The sequence below is a fragment of the Vanessa cardui genome, chromosome 12 (assembly GCF_905220365.1).
Source record: "Vanessa cardui chromosome 12, ilVanCard2.1, whole genome shotgun sequence".
NCBI classification, from domain to species: domain Eukaryota; kingdom Metazoa; phylum Arthropoda; class Insecta; order Lepidoptera; family Nymphalidae; genus Vanessa; species Vanessa cardui.
Window position 1 is genome coordinate 8502240 of NC_061134.1, and position 21202 is coordinate 8523441.

Here is a 21202-nt window from a genome sequence, read left to right on the forward strand (position 1 = left end):
ATATATAATAGGTTGGGGAAAAAGTTTCTTCGTATTTTATATGAAAATTCAAAAAGTTTTTTTTATAGTTTATTTACATTTAACTAAAGTATGTAGGTACCATTTTGTTCCATAACTTTTTGCCATCTTGTTGGTAGTGACATGATCCCATTGCTGTAAAAATTTTGGGGCTTCTGATCGAAAAACTGCGACAAGTGGTTTTGGCAGTCCTCTCGTGATGTTAACCTGACACTGCCTAAGGAATTCTGCAGAGACCGAAACAGATGAAAATCTGAAGGTGCAAGGTCAGGACTATACGGCGGATGCATTAATACCTCCCAGCCAAACTCTCGTAATTTTTGTTGAGTGATTAAAGATGTGTGAGGTCTAGCGTTGTCATGGTGAAAAACCACACCCCTTATGTTGATCAATTCTGGCCGCTTTCTCTCAATTTCTTGCTTCAATCTCATCAATTGTTCGCAATACAGTTCCTAATCGATGGTCCTGCCGGGCGGTAACAGCTCATAATGAATGATGCCCTTCCAATCCCACCATACACACAGCATTACCTTGTTGCAAGTTAATCCGGGTTTTGCCACAGTCTGTGAAGCTTGACCGGCCTTTGACCACGATCTTTTTCGCACGTTCTTGTCGTATGTGATCCACTTTTCATCACCAGTTATCAACTTCTTCAAAAATGGTTCGGTTTCATTACGTCGTAATAAAGAATCACAAATGAGTACACGGTTCATTAGGTTTCCTTTAGTGAGTTCATAAGGCACCCATATATCGAGCTTTTTTGTGTATCCAGCTTTATTCAAATGAGTCAAAACCGTTTTGTGGTCAATTGCCAGTTCTTCAGCTACATCGTAACTACTAATATGCCGATCCTGCTCCACTTTTTCAAAAATGGCATCAATTTTGTCCGTAACAGGGCGACCAGAGCGAGATGCATCTTTGATATCAAAATTTCCGGCTTGAAAACGCTTAAACCAAACTTGCGCTACTCTCACAGATACTGCATTAGGTCCATAAACATCACAATTTTTTTTCGCGGCTTGAGTTGCATTTTTAACTTTTTTATAGCAAAATTTTAAAATGTATCGAATTTCTTCTTTAGATTCACTCATTTTAACAACAACAAAAACAAATGAAAATCACACAAATTCCTAATTTGAATTTGGAAGTGCCTTCTTTAAAATTATAACTTTTTAATGATACCAAAACCAGCCAGATACAAATGGTATAGCCAAAGAGATTTTATTACAAGTCCATACATACTATATGCGAAAAGACTTTTTCCCCAACCTAATATATAATTTAATTTAAAAAAAATACAGCGCGTTTCGTAGAAGATTTCAGCAAATTATACACGGCAAGCAAAATCGACGACGGTTTTGCTTCTAATAAAAACATATTTCATTGTCAAGACACAAATTCTAAATATATTTTTACTTTTCTGGGTTCATTAATTTGATATCTTAACATAGCTTAAAATGTCACATAAAGTTATTCTTAATTTTAAAAAATAATAATTTTATACTGAATGAACTATTACAGAAAATTTCCATGAACTTACGGAAACTTTATCGTTACACGTATTAGCTTTTAAACGGACGTTGTCTTATGCTACAGAAATTAGACTTAGTGTCAACAAATAACGTCAACACGCCTACTCGTTTCGTAGAATTTTTCGTGACATCGCTATCCACCGATTATTTTTCAAGGTATTTCGGCGATCGTCTATTAATAGTAATTTATAAAGTGTCAACATGGATAATGCACATCAGTGCACTCGATTATAGTAACTGACGTTTGACTGCATTCGCTATTCTCGGAATAGACTCCCGGAGGGCTATATTTTCCACGGCCGTGAGCATAATCAAGGTCTCAGACGGAGCTTTACCGATATTTTCCTTTCATGCTAAGTTTATTTAAACATTGTATAAATGAATGTATTCATTATATGTATACGCTTCCATTGTTTCGCGTCTTATTTTACGAATATTTATGAAAATGTTTTCGCAGTTTGTTTGCTTTGTAGATATAATAGCGATTTATGTAAAATTCTTTAAAAATGATAATAAAAAAATAGTCGATTAAATCTTATTATATACTTACATATTGTAAGTATATCCATTTTGTTGCTATAAACATTTGACGAAGAGTTGGCACGCAGAAAAATATTTACAGACGCTGATGCGATCACTTGTACAGGTTGACTATAGTTTGTTATTTTTATTTAAGAACTTTTTTAATGTCATTAGCCGTTTTTATGAGTTTTTTTAAAGGGTTTGTAGGCTAAACATTTATCAAAAAATACGTTACAAAATTTTCGTCTCCTTACAATTATAATACAATATTAGCCTGTAAATTTCCTACCGCTGGGCTAAGGCCCCCTCTCCCTTTGAGGAGAAGGTTAAAATGACAAAGTGTTATAATTTATATAAACACAACGTGGATTTTTGTGTTTTTTTTTTAAATATTCCTGTTTTCAAAAATTCTTCAATTCGATGTGATTTGAACGCTGTTTTAGTGAAATAATTAGTAATAAACTTGTAATTTCTGTTAAAACTACATAAGCGAGCAGATTGCCTACATTCGAAAGTATGAATAAAAATTTTATTGCTATATTATTTTGGAGAAAGAAAAATGAAGACTCGACGAAGCTAAATTAATAATTTTAACTTCAAACTTCATGTTATTTCTCCGAAAATGCATCGTTAAACAAATAAGTTTTTATGCACTTGTAAAGTTTACGCATGTGTTTACGAAAAATAAAATCACATTTTACTTATTTTTTTATTAAAATTACCTATCAACATTGAAAAGCAACGCTCAAATGGGCATTTGGCATTTCGTGCCGAGCATTCACGAGAGGTGGATGTATCGCCCATCGTCGCGTGCCACAGTCACATACACGTAGCTTATTTACTACTGAAATAAGCTATCTCTCGGTACAGATACACCGCGGCATGATGTTTTATTTTAGCTCATATAGTAACAATTTCAGCCATGAAAGGAAGTAATTCCCCTTCAGAAAATGGGCTTTGCGATTTAATTGTACTTTTTATTTTAGTTAGTTAAGAACAAACTAATTCGCATTTATAAGTTACTAGCGACCCGCCCCGGTTTCACGCGGGTACAATGCTAACACTAAATATACCTACTACAGAATTTGCTAATTTACGACGTCAAGTGCCTACTAAAACTTCTAAAATTATCAGTGTTTCTCTACTATATTATTCGTGTATTATATACAAAAACCTTCCTCTCATATCACTCTATCTATTAAAAAAACCGCATCAAAATCCGATGTGTAGTTTTAAAGATTTAAGCATACTTAGGGATACAGGGACAGAACAAGCGACTTTGTTTTATACTATGTAGTGATTTAAACCTAACACGTACATTATTACATTTTTATCTACTAACAATAAAATACTAGTATTCCAAGCAAAGGTTTCTAACCTTTATTTTATACCTATTTCTTTTAATGTTTTCTGTTTAAAACCGAAAGTTGTACTATAAGTTTCGAAGACAAAATTTGATAATAAAGTATCTCAAGTACTCGTGAACATAAATTTACGGATACTATGAGGGGTATTGTGTTCTATTACTAAAGGTTTTTTTACTATAATTACTCCAGTAATTTATTATGATTCGTATGTATTAAAATTTTTAAAAACGAAAATAAAACTTAAAGAAATTAAATATGGAATAAACAATATAATATCATCACGATACTTTATATTGATTTAATTGAGTTTGGGTTAATTGTGTGTGGCAAACAGCAATTGGAATAAGGGCTGTTAACATTTTTTTATTTACTTCTTTATTTTCAATATTTGCTTTGTTATTTTATTTACGACTAGTTGCGCCTTGTACGCGTTTGAATTTAATAAAAAAAAATATTATTGTAGCCTAAGTTACTTATTATATCAGTTATCTGCCAGTGAAAGTTCCGTCAAAATCGGTCCATCCGTTCCAGAGATTAGCCGGAACAAACAGACAGACTGACGAAAATAGTAAAAAATGTTATTTTGGTATATGTACCATGCATAGATAAATATGCATTAATTAAAAAAAGGGCTACTTTAATATTACAAACAGACACTCCAATATATGAAATATGTATATATTTAAATAAATCTAATCTTTCATTGATATATATTTATATTTTATTATTAATTGATTAATGTTTGAACTAATAAAAAATATTTGATTTTTATACCTCCTTTTCTAATAGCGTCTCTGTACTGTCAATTTGCCTTTTGTTTTATATTCTTGGTCTCCCCTTAAATTTTATTTTTATTCGATTGTCTTCTAGCTTTTATTTTTTTTTAATATTATGCTAATGTTATTTCTATGCGTATGTATTTAAAGTAAGTAAAGTTCAAGTAACAGCCTTTAATTTCTAAAAAGAGGGTTTGGAACATATTTAACCACGCTGTTCTAATGCAGATTGTCGGAATACGCATGTGGCAGAACTTCAATGAAATTAGACACATGCAGGTTTCCTCACGATGTTTTTCTTCACTGCCGAGCACGAGATGAATTAGAAACACAAATTTAGCACATATATATATATATATATATATATATATATATATATATATATATATATATATATATATATATATATATATATATATATATATATATATATATATATATATATTTAATAACTTATAACTTGTACGCCGACACGAGCGATTATATATATACAGAATGATTGGTAATTGGTTAGGAGGTGATAGGGGTGACTATTTGGAATTATTTTACCCCTTTATGATAATACAGATTACACTATTATTAGAATACGAATTTCCAAAAAATTTATATCCTTTCAGGGATTTCTTTCCTTAGATAATAAGATGAGGATAGAATCCTGCATTATGCACTTTTGAACATGCTGTGTTTGCTGTGCTCTGTTATAGAGTTTCTCGGATTCGCTTATTAATACTTTATTTAGGCTACATTACAAAATGTCTTATTTATAACTTACCAATTGAACTGTTTCTGTTACTAAATTTTATTTGAAATTTGTTTTAAGTAAATCAGTTAAGTAAGTGATTAAGGTTTTTTTTCATTGGATCTTATTTTTAGTTCATTATTCGAATTCTTTCATGCTGGAATTCGAATTTCCACCAGCGACCTTTCTCGTCAATTTATTTCGGTTGCTTTGAAATAAAATCCTGCTTTATATACATTTTTGGAAAGATAAGAAAACGGTTATATTTTTAAAATAATCTGCACGACAAGTTTCATAAAGATTTTAAGGCATTTTTGCAAAAAAATATTGAAATGATTTCGATTTCCATCTCACATTTTTAAATTTGGAACGATATAATTATTGTTCAAATGTTGACAAATATTCAGTGTTCAATACTATTCAGAATAAAAAAATAGATAGATATATAGATAGCATTTTTGAGAAATTTTAAAAAAGGCTAAAAAACGTGATAACTCATAAATGCTTCATTTTTGCACGATGCATATGGGGGATAAAATTATTGCAAATAGTCACCCCTATCACGTCCTAACAGGAATTAGTCGAATTTATATATAATTACCAATAACCCTGTATATGTATAAAAAATACATGACTGATTCATCATCGCTGTGTATAAGCTGTTAAAGTTAGGGCCATGTAATTAGGTAAGTAGTATCGTTTTATTGAGTAGACACGGAGTCTAGACAGACTTTGGAAATTTTAGTGAAAAAGAGTTCAAAAGTTTGTAAGGATGCCCTACATTTTTTAAGTTAGAATCATAAAACTTTATTATTTTCATTCTGATTGAAAAATAGTAGATACGTATTTAAGCGTGCCTTGATAATCGACCCCCAAGAGGGTGAAATACACGCCAATGTGGTGTGTTAATTGGTGGTGTGTACACCGGTTTTCATGGGTACGCCACTCCGAGGTCCCGGGTTCGATTCCCGGCCGAGTCGACGTAGATTACCATTAGTTTTCTATGTTGTCTTGGGTCTGGGTGTTTGTGGTACCGTCGTTACTTCTGATTTCCATAACACAAGTGCTTCAGCTACTTACATTGGGATCAGAGTAGTGTATGTGATGTTGTCTTATATTTATTTATATTTATATTTAACTTCCACGAGAATAAAGCAAAATTTAAATACAACAATATAATAAATAACATCGATCACTTTGATAGAATCAGTTACAATCATACTCAATAATATGATAATCAGTTTCAATAAATCGTTCCTTCTTAATTTTTATACATATAGCTATACGCTTCTGTGTTAAGTTTTTAAAAGTATTTTTAACTTTGCCGATTAATTAAATAAATTGTTAAAAAATTAATAAATAGGCATATTATTTAACATTAAATGATTAACAATCCTCTTTCTTATAATTATATAATTTCTAATAATAAAATAATTCTTTTCTTTCAGGCAAGTTATATAAATTTAATTGTATTTAACTAACATAACTTGTCTTTCAAATGTTAGAAAGGAATTAATAATGAAATCTGTGTAAGTAAAAATCAACGAGAGTGTATAATGATAAAGTTTAATTGAAAAAATGGTTCATTCGTAAAAATTAAAATGTGCTATAGTTTAGTACATTTTATTTTTGCTACGAGAACCCAGAGGAAAGGAAATTGATTATTTTTTTAATAGAATTATTTTGACTTACATGGTTGTAAACAAAGTCCGCTTATATGGTTACAGCATTATGTTTGTTCTACATTGATGTTCTGTAGATAGATTTTGTTAGCGTTTATTACAAACCTACATTTTAGTTTTCTAACGCGAGCATAAATATGATTATTTTATAGTTAATTTAATTTATCTTGTAATTTTAAATAAAAAAATAAGATTTTGTCACCATTTTTACAAGCTTTTATAACGTTTGTTTGTAGAACTAATATTATGAAGAACGACTACGTTATAAGTATGTTGCAGTAATAGTATAATAGTCATAATGTTTTATAAATTTTTGTTACTTATCATTTGGAAAATTAGCGACTGCCATTTTATATTCCTTATGCTAGCTATTATGTTAGTAAGTCAATTATTGCTGTTTTTTAAGATAAGAAGAAGCTATAGAAGTAAGAAAAAATATGTAAAATCATCTGCATCCAATAGGGACTAACCGTTTTGCTGGCGTCTGGCATGCAGATCTCGATACGAGATAAAGTGCCACAATACAAAAATACATGTTATACAATAGAAATTAAAATTTAAAGTTTTCACGACTATTTATTCGACATGATTTATGCTTTGTCGAGCGTTGTTTGATTTCCAAAATGACAATAATGATAAGAAAATTTCCCACGGTATAAAAAAATAATTAATTCGTAAATAATTTATTTAAAGAAGTACATATATCTGTTTAAATAATTATGACTAAATGTTAGAGTTATGACGAAACAGCGTGAATCATTTGTAGATAAGAGTAATGGCGCAATTCTATCTGGCTGTTAAAATTTTCCTGTGATTTGGAAGTGGAGTGAAAAAATTAGAACGTAGTTGATAGGTACGTAGTATAGATACGTTTATTTAAAATTTACAGCGAATTCGATCGTTAAACCTATTATAACAATTAATAAAATATTTTTTATAGTTTGGAATATAAAAGCTGAACGAAAATTAATAAGATTTATTTTAATAATGTCATATTAATGTTTTCGCTATTCTATTGTTGACCCTTATAAAACTCAATGTTTTAAAACCTGAAGAAAACAGAACCATCTCATATTCAATAAAAAGAACCTTTCTCGTTATATGCAACTTAAAAATTTAGTATTCATCGGCCCGGAGAATGATGTTCTAAATTTCTTGACTACAAAATCGTGGTATCTTCAGTAATGAAGTATTCGTTTACATTAATATAAATTGTAACTTATAAAAGTACATTGAAACTATACAATACGATGCTTTACTATGTCTAGCTGATGTAATGCAGATTTAGTATGTAGTGAAATTTCAGAACTGGGTAATTAACAATTAATTAAGAATAAAATGAGCGAGAGATCGATTTATTTAATTTTTGACATTTGCTACTAGACTTAAAATGATGAAATGTGATAAAGTGATGTTAAAAAAAAAATTCAGCCTGATTCACTGACACGGCCTTTTTGTATTGTCATTCGCGTAACTATTCATAGCATGTAAAGTTAATTAATTCCTTAAACAAATATATATATAATATTCCAGTGCATGGCTAACAACTTAAGATAGTACGAGTTAGGCTCAATTAATAATATTAACGCATGGCTTTGTACTTGGTGGGTTACGGCAACGTGCAAACACATCTGAAAAAAAAATTAAAGTATAATTATATATATTATGCAAGGTTTTCTTTAATAAGTAACATTATTAGTAAAATGTTTTTATCAACTGGTCACACTGGTGGCCGCTTGGCGGCGCGCGGGATTCAAATCGGCCATCTTAGAGACGCGGACGCGGGAAGCGGATTCTTGGAAAAGTCTTTTTTTAAAGTCTAAAGTTTTAAAATATAAAATATGGTAAAATATATTGTATGTGCAACTGAATATTGGAGTTTAACTGAAAGCTTCGCCGACACCTACTGGAAAAGCGTCTTTACAATTATTAGAAGAAAATTAAAATCACAAATAGCAAGACTGTGACCGGATATATAAGGACGACGGTTGGCGATAATCATCCATCCGCTTAACTGTCAGAATATTAATTAGCGATTTGCCTGTCATAGAATGAAAATGTCTGTTTGCCGCCATTGAAATTTTCAAAAAATATCATTTCGTAATTCTTCTTGTAATAATATATGTTATATAATTATATCATTAGTATTTATTAAAAATATGTTTCTATACTTTTTTTAATCCATATAATTTAGACGTCAAGGTATACAATTATCAGCAACCGTGTCGTTGAAGTACATAGATATACCCAATGACGTTCTAGTAAACAGATATGTCATTAACGCGCAAAAAATGAAGACTAGAAAACGTCCTAATTGGGACGTTTGCCTTTAGTCGTTTTCATCATAATTATGCCAGTAATACGTTATAATACATCATAATTATGTAGTAATACGTTTTGCGTAATTAAAACATCTAGTTATCTCTTTTACTTATTGTTTTTATCAAGCTATCCTTTTTACTTGTAACGAAATGTAAAGTAAACGGTCCCCGGAGCGGCACACTTCTTTCTGTTGTTTAGTAAGGGTATAACATATCTGTTTATTAGAATATCATTGGATATACCTTTATAAATCCTAAGTGAAAATAATTTACCGGTTGGTTTGCGTCATATATTTGAAGTATTCATACAGGGCAATGATAAGAAATGGGGGATGAACGAATAAGAATGAATTTTGTACAGCATGACATAATTCAATATTGAGACTTTATTTAGAAACATCGAATGCTCAATGCATTTAATATATAACGCGGAGTTAGAAGATCAGATGAGATTACCATACTCCAAAAAACCTCAGATATGATACTTAGTCCTACTTAAATTACACCAAAGTTAATTGTTACCGTTTGCTAATTATTTATCTCTTATACGATTTTCTAGAATAAGTTAATAGAATAAGCTTTACGAAAAAGGATATTTTCTTTCTTAGGTCCCTTATAATAGATTTTCAGTATAAAAGTGCGACTCTGTTGTTTCATTGACATGTTTAGTATTTAAAACGAGATAGGAGGGACACCATTTAGTTATTCCTTGGGGATTGTGTTGTAAAATAAAATCGTGGCCAAGACAGTTAAAATTATTATTGTTTTTTGTGGCCAGAGGCAAAAAACTAGCTCTGTATTACTCCATATATAATGTATGTTACATGGTCTGAAAGAGATCCTTTTATTCTGATCAGTTGTCCTATTTATCAAGGTAAGATATACAGCGAAGCAAATTTTCTTGAGTTACATAGCCTTCTAGCTTTAAGTAAGGTTTAATTTATCTAGAGCTCTAAAAATCTGTGCAGAGCGTAGAGCCAGACTAATAAAACTATGTTTGGGAAATAGATGGCAAAAATAGTCTTTATACTTCAAGAGCTTACTTTTCAAAAGAACTATGTTGATGTGGAGATATGAAAGATTTTAAGAAACATTAAAGAGGATCATTAATATATTGCTTATTAAATATTGAAGAGAAGTAAAGTGAATTAGCCTGTATGGTTAGGGAGCAATCTTTCTCGAAGTCGTTTGCCTTTTAGTGGTAGTGGGGGAATAGTCGCTGCTCGCCGTCTGTGCTTTGGAGGCTCAGTGTGGTCTCAATTTGAACTGGGAAACCCAATTAATATCTGTTCAGATGATAATGGGGTGGTTTAGGAAGTCCATGGAACAACGGTCCTTGATACAAGGCAGGACCGTCATGCGCTGCAGTTTTAAAACTCATTCCCTGCGTAAATCGTGGGCCATTAAAGATTTCGACAGCACGATAGACCGCTGTGGTCGTACCGCGGGTTAAACTTGATTTAAAATATTTAGATATTTGCGACATTACTCTTATTTTAGTAGTTAGGTATCGGTAGATAAACCCCGTGTAAAAATCTACGTAGTTTATGTATCAATTGTTTAATTCTCATTTATATCATTGTTAATATCATGACATTATCTGTTAAATGTTTATTATTGAATTATAAATACATGTATTTAATATGGAACATAGTATATAACACAAAAGTCACATTTCAAACGTAAATATGTAATGAATTTCGATGTTAGTAGCTCTGATAGATTAATAACAAATATATTTGCATTATTTATTACATTGTAAATAACTGCTTTATTCATAGTACCTTGTTAAAATGAATTTACGCAGCGTTGTATACATCTATCGAACGACACATGCCTTCTTTTATTTAGCTTTACATGTTTATATCAAAACAAAACTGTTGAAACATTTCATCATATCATTAAAATTTTAACGTTTGAGTTTCATTTATTCCTACCGATTCTCTCAAATTCTACATAAATTATTTGTGGTAGTACTTTAAAAAAATGGTACTTTTGGAAACAGAGCAGAGATCAAGTATTGTTTAATAAAATATTTGTAATAATTTCTTATTTTGTACCTTTGTTTTCTTGTAATCATCATTACATGTATTCGAAGCTGTGGTTAAAATTATAATCGTTAAAAGGTATATGATTATGTAACGTACATGAATATCCATAAGACAGTGTAGGCAGGCAGAAAATTATATCACTACATAGTATAAAACAAAGTCGCTTCCTCTGTCCCTATATATGCTTTAATCTTTAAAAATACACAACAGATTTTGATGTGGGTCTTTTAATTTAATTTTAATAGATGGAGTGATTCGAGAAGAAGGTTTTTATGTATAATACATTAGATAAGAAACATTGGTAAAGAAACACTGATCATTTTAGAAGTTTCTACTGTGATGTCATATCATTGCACCCTTGCGAAAACGTGTGGTCGCTAGTTAATTTATAAATTAAAAGTATGATACTCTCAGATGATATGATTGACAAGTCTCTATTTTAAATTCTTAGGTTACTGCCCTTTACAAAATTATTAGTCAAATATTTAAGAATAATAAAAATAATGTGATGGATATGTTAAAGACTTTATTTAGCTTTTGAGAGCATTGTGCATGGTCGGATGACGCAATTCCGCTGCACGCCTCGTCAGGGCTCGAGGGCGCGAGGGCGGGCGCGCTTCTGACTTGAAACGTTGGATAATACTTTTCTATAATACGAACCCTTCAAATATAAATACTACGACAATTGATGTGGATACTCTCGAGATAAATAAGATAAACAACTAACACGCAATTAGATAAATTGATGTTATATATCTAGAATCAATAAATAAATAATCTAACACGTGTTCCATTAAATATTCCATTGAATGGTTAAACATTTTCGGTTACTTGTAATTATATAAATTTTATTATGAAAATATTATTGAATGGCGTGATTAATTTAAGATCATCGATCTCGTAGTACTCGTATAGAATAACAAACAACTCACTCTGTATATTGATCGACCGCGTGCGTATCATCGGTTATCGCGAGTAAACTCAAATAGGCTTGTCCATTCATGTCATTTAAATCGCAATAATAACAAGCGATAACTTCTGTCAACTAACTAAGTCGTAGTGGTTTTACGCTGTGATTTATTATGAAAAAATCAAACTTAAGTACATTTTCATTTAAATAATTAGGCCCGAGTAGGATTGAATTAATGTTTCGGCAACTATATTCGGCATTGAATTTGACCATTTCCGATTTATGCCTGTGGAATCGCATAAGTGCAAGGGTTCCAACAACCGCCTGGCATAAGAGTGTAACCTCTCCATTAGAAAAATATGGTACGGCACGCTGCAGCGGTGGGGCCACTCCAGCCTACTTATAACCGCTGGTCGCCCGCCCGCCGCCGACACTCCATCACGCTCCGCCACGGCGCACACCGTACGCATCTTGTTGGAACTTTAAAAATCGTGATTTTAACTACCCGCATAAGTTACGAGTGATGATGAATCGAGTACTAATCGTTTTAGTAGCTATGTGCATGTTCACAGCCGCCATGGTCCCCAAGAACAGGGTGAGTTGTAAATGTCAATTTACTTTTGAGTTTATTATATAAAAAAGGTGTATGAGTTCACTAGACGAAGATCTTTTTAATTTTTGTCAACATAAACATTGTATTTACTTAGTAATTTGCACTTTTTCTCACACCAATAAAGTCTAAAGTCCGTTTTTATGATTAAATATCATTAAATTACGACGCAATTTACGTGTCGTAAACACGTGTTGAGCTTTAGATAGATTTTTGTTTAATTTCATATTAAAATAACGGGTTGTTATGAATTTATAATTTTAGTGTTAGTTGATTTTGGTTATAGGCAGTTTTTCATGTATGTTGTGTAAATAAATATGGTGTGTAAAGAAAGATTCCTTAACCGATTATAATCCGAATGTTAAATATAGTAAATTTCATATAATTGATAACATTATTCATAATATTTGAGATTTTAAGTCTATTATTATTATTTCAAAATAACATTGACACACTCGTATTACTCGAAAATATATTAAAAACATGTTTTAAAAAACTCATCAGGTTTTCTATGAATTTAATTGTCACTTCATGCAACTATTGCAGTGACGTCATACTCGTAGTTCGATACTTCGACATCCCTGACCTACACCAATGCTGTTATTTATTTTTAATATAAAATAGTGCTATTATTATAACAGTTTCTACTGCAAGCGGTATCGATCAATGCATCGTGCACTAAGTTTTGCTAATATATTTTTAATCTTTAACGGAATTTATGATAAAACATTAAAATAAAAAATATAGATATATAAATAAATAAGTTCATTTTGACATAAACATCACAAAATGTTTACTACATACATAGAGTAAGTTCAAAGACTTCAGACGTTATACGAGATAACGCTAAATAAATATTTTGGCCCTTCGTATTTATGATTTGGGACGTGACGCAATTCTCATTTCTATGATATCATGTTGAAAATTCACCATTGTTCAATACTACGGGGAAAGAAGTCGTATTCGTATATGTATTGATAAATATGGCTCAACTTCTTTCAATTTAATGATTTTTTAAACTTTCAAAATTACTTTATTTTAGTGTAAAATTATCTTAAAATTATAAGAATAACTTTACATCATAAATCATCATAAAAAGTGTTTAGTGATATTAATCGATTTCCAAGTATTATATTGAGTGTATTTCAAGTCGGCACAGTGATGTTGCTTTTATTATTTTTGGCACGGAAATCTTAAAATGTGGTATCATCTCGGAGAAATTGATTGATGACGGGATGCCGCCGAGCGTCGTGACTAACATCACGTACCTCTGTTTCATCTCACCTACATAGTACAGATCAAATGCATATAATTATAATTACACTCCTAACGCTTGTCGACCCGGAAACATCGATACTACGATTCATTTTACTACTTAATATAATTTATTTTTATTGTTTTGTTGTACTCCTTGTGTACATCTCATAATCGTATTTTATTGTAAATATTTTCGTACTTGTTTTATTTCAATTATTTCTTTAAATTACTGAAAAATGCATCATCTAAAATCTGACACACTAACCGCTATTTCTATACAGGAAAAATATTCGTTATATTTTCCTGCTACTGTTTTTCACAAAGATATTTTAAATGTTTTTGTCTTATTGACTTAGTTCACATTTTAAAAATATTTCTTTAACAATCGTAATCCGTATTTTTTAAAAACAAAACAGTGTCGCGTTTTCTATTATTTTAGTATGTACGACAACGCCAACAACAACAACGCATTAATATAATTTAATAATTTAAGTAACTCTTAGTTTTATCACGATACATAAAATAGAGAAAATGTATCTACGACGTACATTTACATTACGCCATGTATTTTACGTTCAACTAATTATAAATCAAATCCTATATAACGTTATTTTATACAACATAACTGTTTTCTGAACGGAAAACGGATTTCTATGAAAGGCATAAACTTGTGAATGTGAAATTGTCCATGTTTTTTCTTATCTGTGCAGCGAATATACTGCGTGAAGCACAAAAAAAAACGTAGGTGTTGTTTGTGTGTTATCTATTAATCCAATGTTGCATAAAAATTTTAAGCGCAAATAATAAAACAGCTTGGTCAACGACCTTCTCTACTTCTTACGCAGTAGTATAATTTCCTGTTTACAAGTTATACGACCGCGCATCCACGTGATGGTGTGTATTTGATATCGCCATTCATTCTGTGATTCGGCACATACCTGCGCTACAGCTACGGTTACATTAACAGCATTATTCACCGTTCACCACACCTTATTTCTATTAATATTAGAACCTCCATAAAATATTCAATAAATTACAAAAGAGGGAAAGCCGGCATTGCAGCAGGTTATTTAAGATATAAAATAATAATAGTGATTATAATTTTAATTAAATATAAGAACAACAATTTGTAAGAGTTAATTTCTATAAGTGTAGATTACGAATTTTATTCGAATAAAAGATTTTTTAAACAGATTTAATTTATTTATACATAGTATAGTGTGCCGTCAATGGAGATAAAACTAATTTATGATTAGCGGTTTCAACTTGTTGAGATAAGATTACTTCCCTCAAATCACGGTTTCGGAGTAGTCGTAAAAGCTTAAGAACTGTCATTGTGTATTCCTCGTAAATTTAATTAATCTTATTGGAGAAGATTTGATAAAAACGCCAAAAATTATGCGAGTTAAATATAATACACATTAAGCAGGTAAATTAAAATGACACTTCTCCCGTAAATAAAGTCACTCGATAGTGTGCATGTTGCCTAGCAATGAATAAAAAAAACGTGGCGTGAGGTGCGCCGGTCGCCGGATACGCTCAAGGGCGCATCGTACGACGTCGTATAATGACATCACTCAACACACACTTTTTAAAGGATACCCTCACAGGACAAGCTTTCTATCCTTATATTTTTACTTATACAGATGACGATTTTGCCTTAATAATTTAACATTTCATGATTTTTACCTTATTTATAATAACAAACACGTAAATTCTTATTTTTCTAAAATAACTTTCTAAAAAAAATACTATCATTAAGTATCTGAAAATAATTGTATGCAATACTTCGTAAGGATTTATTCGTAGACCGAATTTAATTAAAACACATAACACCTGTATGTAATAACGCTTTCATATGACAATTTCTACTAAAAATATACCAAACTGTTTTAAAATACTTAGCTCTTATATGAGGGCTTCATTCATTTTAAAATAAAAACATTCAATGATACACACACTATCTCCAAACTTAAAAGATCAGAAAAAGCGTAGGTACGTATAAAAGCAAAAAACATTTAAATTTACGCGCTTAAATAACGCATATAAAGCGTAACGGTTATATTCAGGGCGTTCCCAGGTTCTATTTTAAGAAGACAAGGGATATGGCGCGTCTGTACAAATATTATTATGAAGTTCTAGGAAGATGAGCCATTATCTTCACAGTGCGGCAATGCTCTGCAAGAAGCTGATAGATATCTTAAATATCCCAAACCAAATGAAAAAAATTTTCCTCTGGTATCTGGCGGAATAATATTTTATATATAAACTTTAAAATGCGCAAATCACGGTGCAAAAACACGTTACTTTCCAAATGAGACTGTTTTATATAGGTCTCAATCAAACGGACTAGCGAAGTCGCCTTTCTCCGCATAACTTACAGAATGATTTGTTTCAGTTTTTATTTGATTCTCTTTAATTAACTTGGAATATTAGAGTGTTTCTAAGATTATTTAATATCATTAAGTAATTTGGTGTGTAATTCTTGAAGAGAAAACTGAGTACCCCCTTTTTAGAATAATATGTGCACGGAAGAACGTGATATTTGTTAGTTAGGCATAGTTAAAGTTTATATAAAAATAGTGTAGAAAGCTAAAATGTATACAAAAAGTGGAAAAACATAATTAGTTTACGTTTATTCTGCTATTGATACCAGTCAAATTTCATAATCAATCACAATTTAATAATCAATCATCTTTGGTTTTTTTATTTATTTTAATAATGATAGGTCCAAATTTTTCCTATCTTTCAAATCACTTACTACGAATTATTTTGGATATTTAATTGTGTTTTAAATTTTTATGAAGGATAAATTACTATGTATAAGGAAACTCGAACTGTTTGTTATCTACAGAACTAACAAAATAATATTGGGAAAGTATGTACATGAATAAGTTGATAATTATAAATGACGTCAACGCCTTATGTTAAAATTACCGATTCATGGAATTTGTTGTTTGTTTTTATAAAATAAGATAATTTTACTAAATAGTGCGTAATGCGTAATTAATTGTGTGTACAGCAATCGTAATGTGAATGTCTGCAAACATGATGATCAGACGTTTACTAATATTACATAATAAATACATACTTAAGGAAAAATTGTCGTGAGTCTTGACAATTGAGGTTTTTAAGGTAGCTCTCAATTATAGTGTAATGTGCGATAAGGCACATCGTTCCAAAAAAAGGTTATCCCGAAAAATATCACTCTGATTCATTATTAATTTCGGTGAAACTTTTTTTGCCAGCTATTGAATGGTCCGTTTGCCTATTTGCCTACATTATTATTTTTACATTATCAGTGCAATGTAAAATTTTTTCAATTGAATGTTTCTTTGTTTTGATTTCATTTAATTTTTTTTTTTTTTTTAATCGTACTCTGTTTTTTTGTTTTTTAATTTTATGTTATATTGATGTTAATTGTCATGCCAATTAAAATAGTCGCATTTAATTTAAAATAAAGAAATGCCTACCGTGAGTTGTGTATAAAAGATAGCTGTTGAATTTTTATAGACGTCTCGAAGACGCAACATTAATTTTGTTTATCTGTTATATTTTTGGTAGGTATTCGTTATGCCTGGCAAAGGAAAGCACCTTCGAGGACATTTTTATCTTCGGCTATACTAAAACTATACCCGACTGTCCTGAATAAAAATAAATATCAATCGAGTAAGGAGTTCTTAAGTGGATTAAAAAAAACACTAAATAAATATGTCATCTCTACAAAATTACAGCAATTTAGCACATGTTATATGATTTTAATACACATATTTAATTTTTTTACGATCTATGTAAAAGACGTATCAAGAATACGTATTTTCCAAATGCGGGTTGATACTCGATAGTGGAATAGACATCAAACCCTTTGCCAAAAGGGAGGAAGCACCCCACCAGTGGGGTATTAACAGGCTGTTACATTTTTTATAGACGAGAGCTGTCCGCTCTATTTAAATTTAAAAGCTCAAGAGATGTTTTAACAAAACAGGAAGATTTGCGTCACAACATATTTACAACAATGTTGTATATATTTGAAGTACCGTTTCGAAGTATCATTTCCATAGAATAAATGGTAATTATCAAGATAAGCTTCTAACTCCGAAAAGACAATAAATGGTTTCTAAAACATTTTCTCTACAAAAATACCGCAGATCTTTTTAATTTAGCCAGTTCATTAATTGAAATCGTTACAGACATTTATAAATATGGCATATTACTCAACACAAGATTATATAGATGATAAAGGCGTGGTGCTAGTGGTTGTTTGACTTCAAGGCAGGATATCCTACATAAAATTATTTGTATTTGATTGACTTGATACTTGCCAGTTCTTTTTGGTATAATCCATTCCTTACCGGTTGCATCTATACATTGAATACAATTCGTTTAAACGACGGTTCAAAGTTATTGTATAAAGTAAATTTGGATTTTGACATTGCTTCCTATTACAGGAGCGTCGACCTCTGTACTACCAAAATAACAACTAATATGATAGAAATTGAAAGTGTGAAAATTTAAGCAGTTTAGATCAGAAAATGTGAAATTATATGCATTGCTATATCAACGCTCTTAATTATAATGTAGTTAAAACAAATGTCCTTGTGCAGCAATAGCATCAATAGTTATTAATTGGTATCTAATATAACGCAGGCTGCGTTATATAAGATACCAATTAATTTAGAATATAATCTACAAAGCACTTGTAAAATCCTCTAGAATTTTACAAGTGCTTATGAAAAAATACAAATCGGTAATAAGGCATTTTATTTTCTTTACAGCGAGCCCTCAATTCAGAAGAAGAAAAAACCAGACGTTCTTCTACAGAAAACCCTTCACAAATCTGTGCCCCACGAACTCCCTGCGGCTGGTCAGTCTACAAGCCCATTTCAAAGATGATCGAATTGAACATTACGAATACATAGTAAGTTGTTGATCATAATTTGTTTCATAAGTGCAATCAACAACCTCCTGCCCTTTTCCCAATTTTATTTGGGGTCGGCACAGCATGTCTTCTCCTTCGATACTTCTCTGTCAGGCGTCATCTCACAAGTAACATTCTTTCTAGCCATATCGTCTTTCACACAATCCATCCATCGTTTCCTTGGTCGTCCTCTACCTCTATATCCATCCACATCCATGCTCAAGGCCTTCCTCACAATGTGTTCCTCATTACTCCGCATTACATGCCCATACAATGTTTCATAAGTGCAATATAAGTTAAAAATACACAATATAAATAAATACATTATTCATTGAAACATATTCGCTTGCATTATCGAACTAAGAATACCTACATAGCTTAAGGGTAAACATGTTTTAAGAAAAAATTAACAATAACAAAAAGTATAACAAACTACGCTTGTTTATGTTATAACAACAAAGTCACTGTCTTTGTTTTCGTATAATCACGATAAAATTAAATGTAAATATTGCTATAGCTATGTAATTGGTAATAAATTAATATATTTATCACTTCTGTCGATAAAACCTCTTGACGTTGTTGTGAGCATTGTTTGTTGGGATTTTTTTGTGCGGTCTATTATCAACCTATAAAGAAATTATTCAATGCTATTTTGCTAAACACGATAATAAGTAAAGATTTTGTAGTGACTAAGTATACTAGCTGTTTACACCTTTTTAGACGTAACATACCTCACACATAATATTTTTAGATATATTTTTTTTAAATACGACTAATATATATTTAAGATTGTTATTAATATTTTTATTTTTATTTTTTTAAGTTGTCACTGTGGATCCAAAGCAGAGTGTAAAGTCAGTGAAGATGACACAGGGGCGAGCGCATACGTCCTCCGGTGCAAGCTTCGCGCCGACCTAATCGAAACTCCCGAAAGCTAGCGAGCGCTGTGCTTTGGGATATCGTCCTACGCCAGATGACGTCGCTTGTTCGAACCCGAAATCTATCACAAACAAAAGGAAGACGAAACCTGGTTGAGTCATTTTAATGGTCATATATTTACAAATAATGTACCACGAAACCTATGGAATGATTCCACTGATCACAGATTAATTTAAGTGACAAAATTTATTAGAAACTATTTAATGACACTGTGATTTAAGTTTTCGAAATATTTCATCTTATATATCATAATTGATGTAAAAACTTATCCAAATTAAATCATAATTCCTTGTAATTCGCCTTGCTCTTAAATGCTTATAATATTATTGGCACTGTATATTATGTTAAGATAACGTTTTATATCGTGAATCGTGATGAACGCGTTACGATTAAAAGTACTTATTAGATTACGTATTATCGTTTGTTAATATTTTATTGAATACTTCATTTTCATATTTAAACGAGATGAATAAGCACGTCATATTAAAGTTCCTATTTTGATTATGTATTTTTATTGTCTGTAAAGTATTTTACTTAGGTAAAGAGTAAGTAGCTAGTATCGTTACTTCTGTGACATAATAAACGCGTATTAAAAATTAGTAAACCAACCGTCGAATTAATGATCGTTGGTGTTAGTATTTGATTTATAATAAAGAAATACTTTTTAAAAGTTTTAATTGACTTTCTTTACACCCAAAGCAATGTTCCTAATAGATTAAGTACAGATAATTAATATTTTATACAAATACAAAATTCGCATAGCTGAGATAACAACGGAATGTCTCACAAAGAAAAATGTAGAGGTCTAAAACTTACTCTTCAATACTTTGTGTATCTATCATAAGTACGTAACTATAATATACAATAAAATATTGTAATAAAATGTTTGAGAATATTATAAATATTAATTTTTATGTATACGTTTCGAAAGAAGATGGAAATATTATTATTTATCACTTATTATTTATTATTATAGTATTTTTAAATTAATTTTGTTAATGAAGTAGCGGGGCCATATCTTCTTTCTTCCCTTTTTCATGCTGTTTCAGTTGACTTATTTGGTGATTGAATGTACATCTTTTTGACGCTTTTCGTTTTAATATCTTTTTTTTTCTCATTAGGAATACGGTTTTCATGTTGTCTTTCAGTTATTTAATGCACGCACGCACAACTTTGGGGAATGTTTTCTACAACGTACCTAAAGTTCTACTCATAACTTTAACAACATTATACCCTACGAAAAATTCTTCATGTCTAACTCCTAACTAATAATATGAACAGTAAATCACTAAGAAATATAGTAAATCACAAAACATTTGACTGCAATTTCATTACTGACACAGTCACAGTAGTTTCTTCACAATTTTTCATATCATCAAACCATCCAAAGTTGGCCTCATATAGGCTGCCCTCTTAAATGTATTGAAGCATCATGATGAGATATCAATAAATCTTAAATTGTTGCCTCGTTTAACTGGTGTCATACAATGTTATACTACTTCAACAAGGCATACACACTAGATTGAAATTTTAAGAAGACTACGTGGTCTTTACATTTTG

The 21202-nt window shown here is 30.7% G+C and overlaps 1 protein-coding gene across 1 annotated transcript; it reads left to right on the forward strand.

Annotated features, from left to right (window-relative positions):
• The first annotated feature begins 12288 nt into the window (after positions 1–12288).
• LOC124534408 lies at positions 12289–20315 on the forward strand. The gene is made up of 3 exons (XM_047110270.1): positions 12289–12513; positions 18561–18703; positions 19527–20315. Exons 1-3 carry the CDS (start codon positions 12442–12444, stop codon positions 19639–19641), a joined length of 330 nt encoding a protein of 109 aa, XP_046966226.1. The 5' UTR covers positions 12289–12441; the 3' UTR covers positions 19642–20315.
• Positions 20316–21202: the final 887 nt, after the last annotated feature.

Coding starts and splice junctions, on each gene's coding strand:
- LOC124534408 (XM_047110270.1), top strand. CDS start 12,442: ATGATGAATCGAGTACTAATCGTTTTAGTAGCTATGTGCATGTTCACA. Junction 12,514..18,560: donor CCATGGTCCCCAAGAACAGG/GTGAGTTGTAAA, acceptor TTTTCTTTACAG/CGAGCCCTCAATTCAGAAGA. Junction 18,704..19,526: donor TTGAACATTACGAATACATA/GTAAGTTGTTGA, acceptor TATTTTTTTAAG/TTGTCACTGTGGATCCAAAG.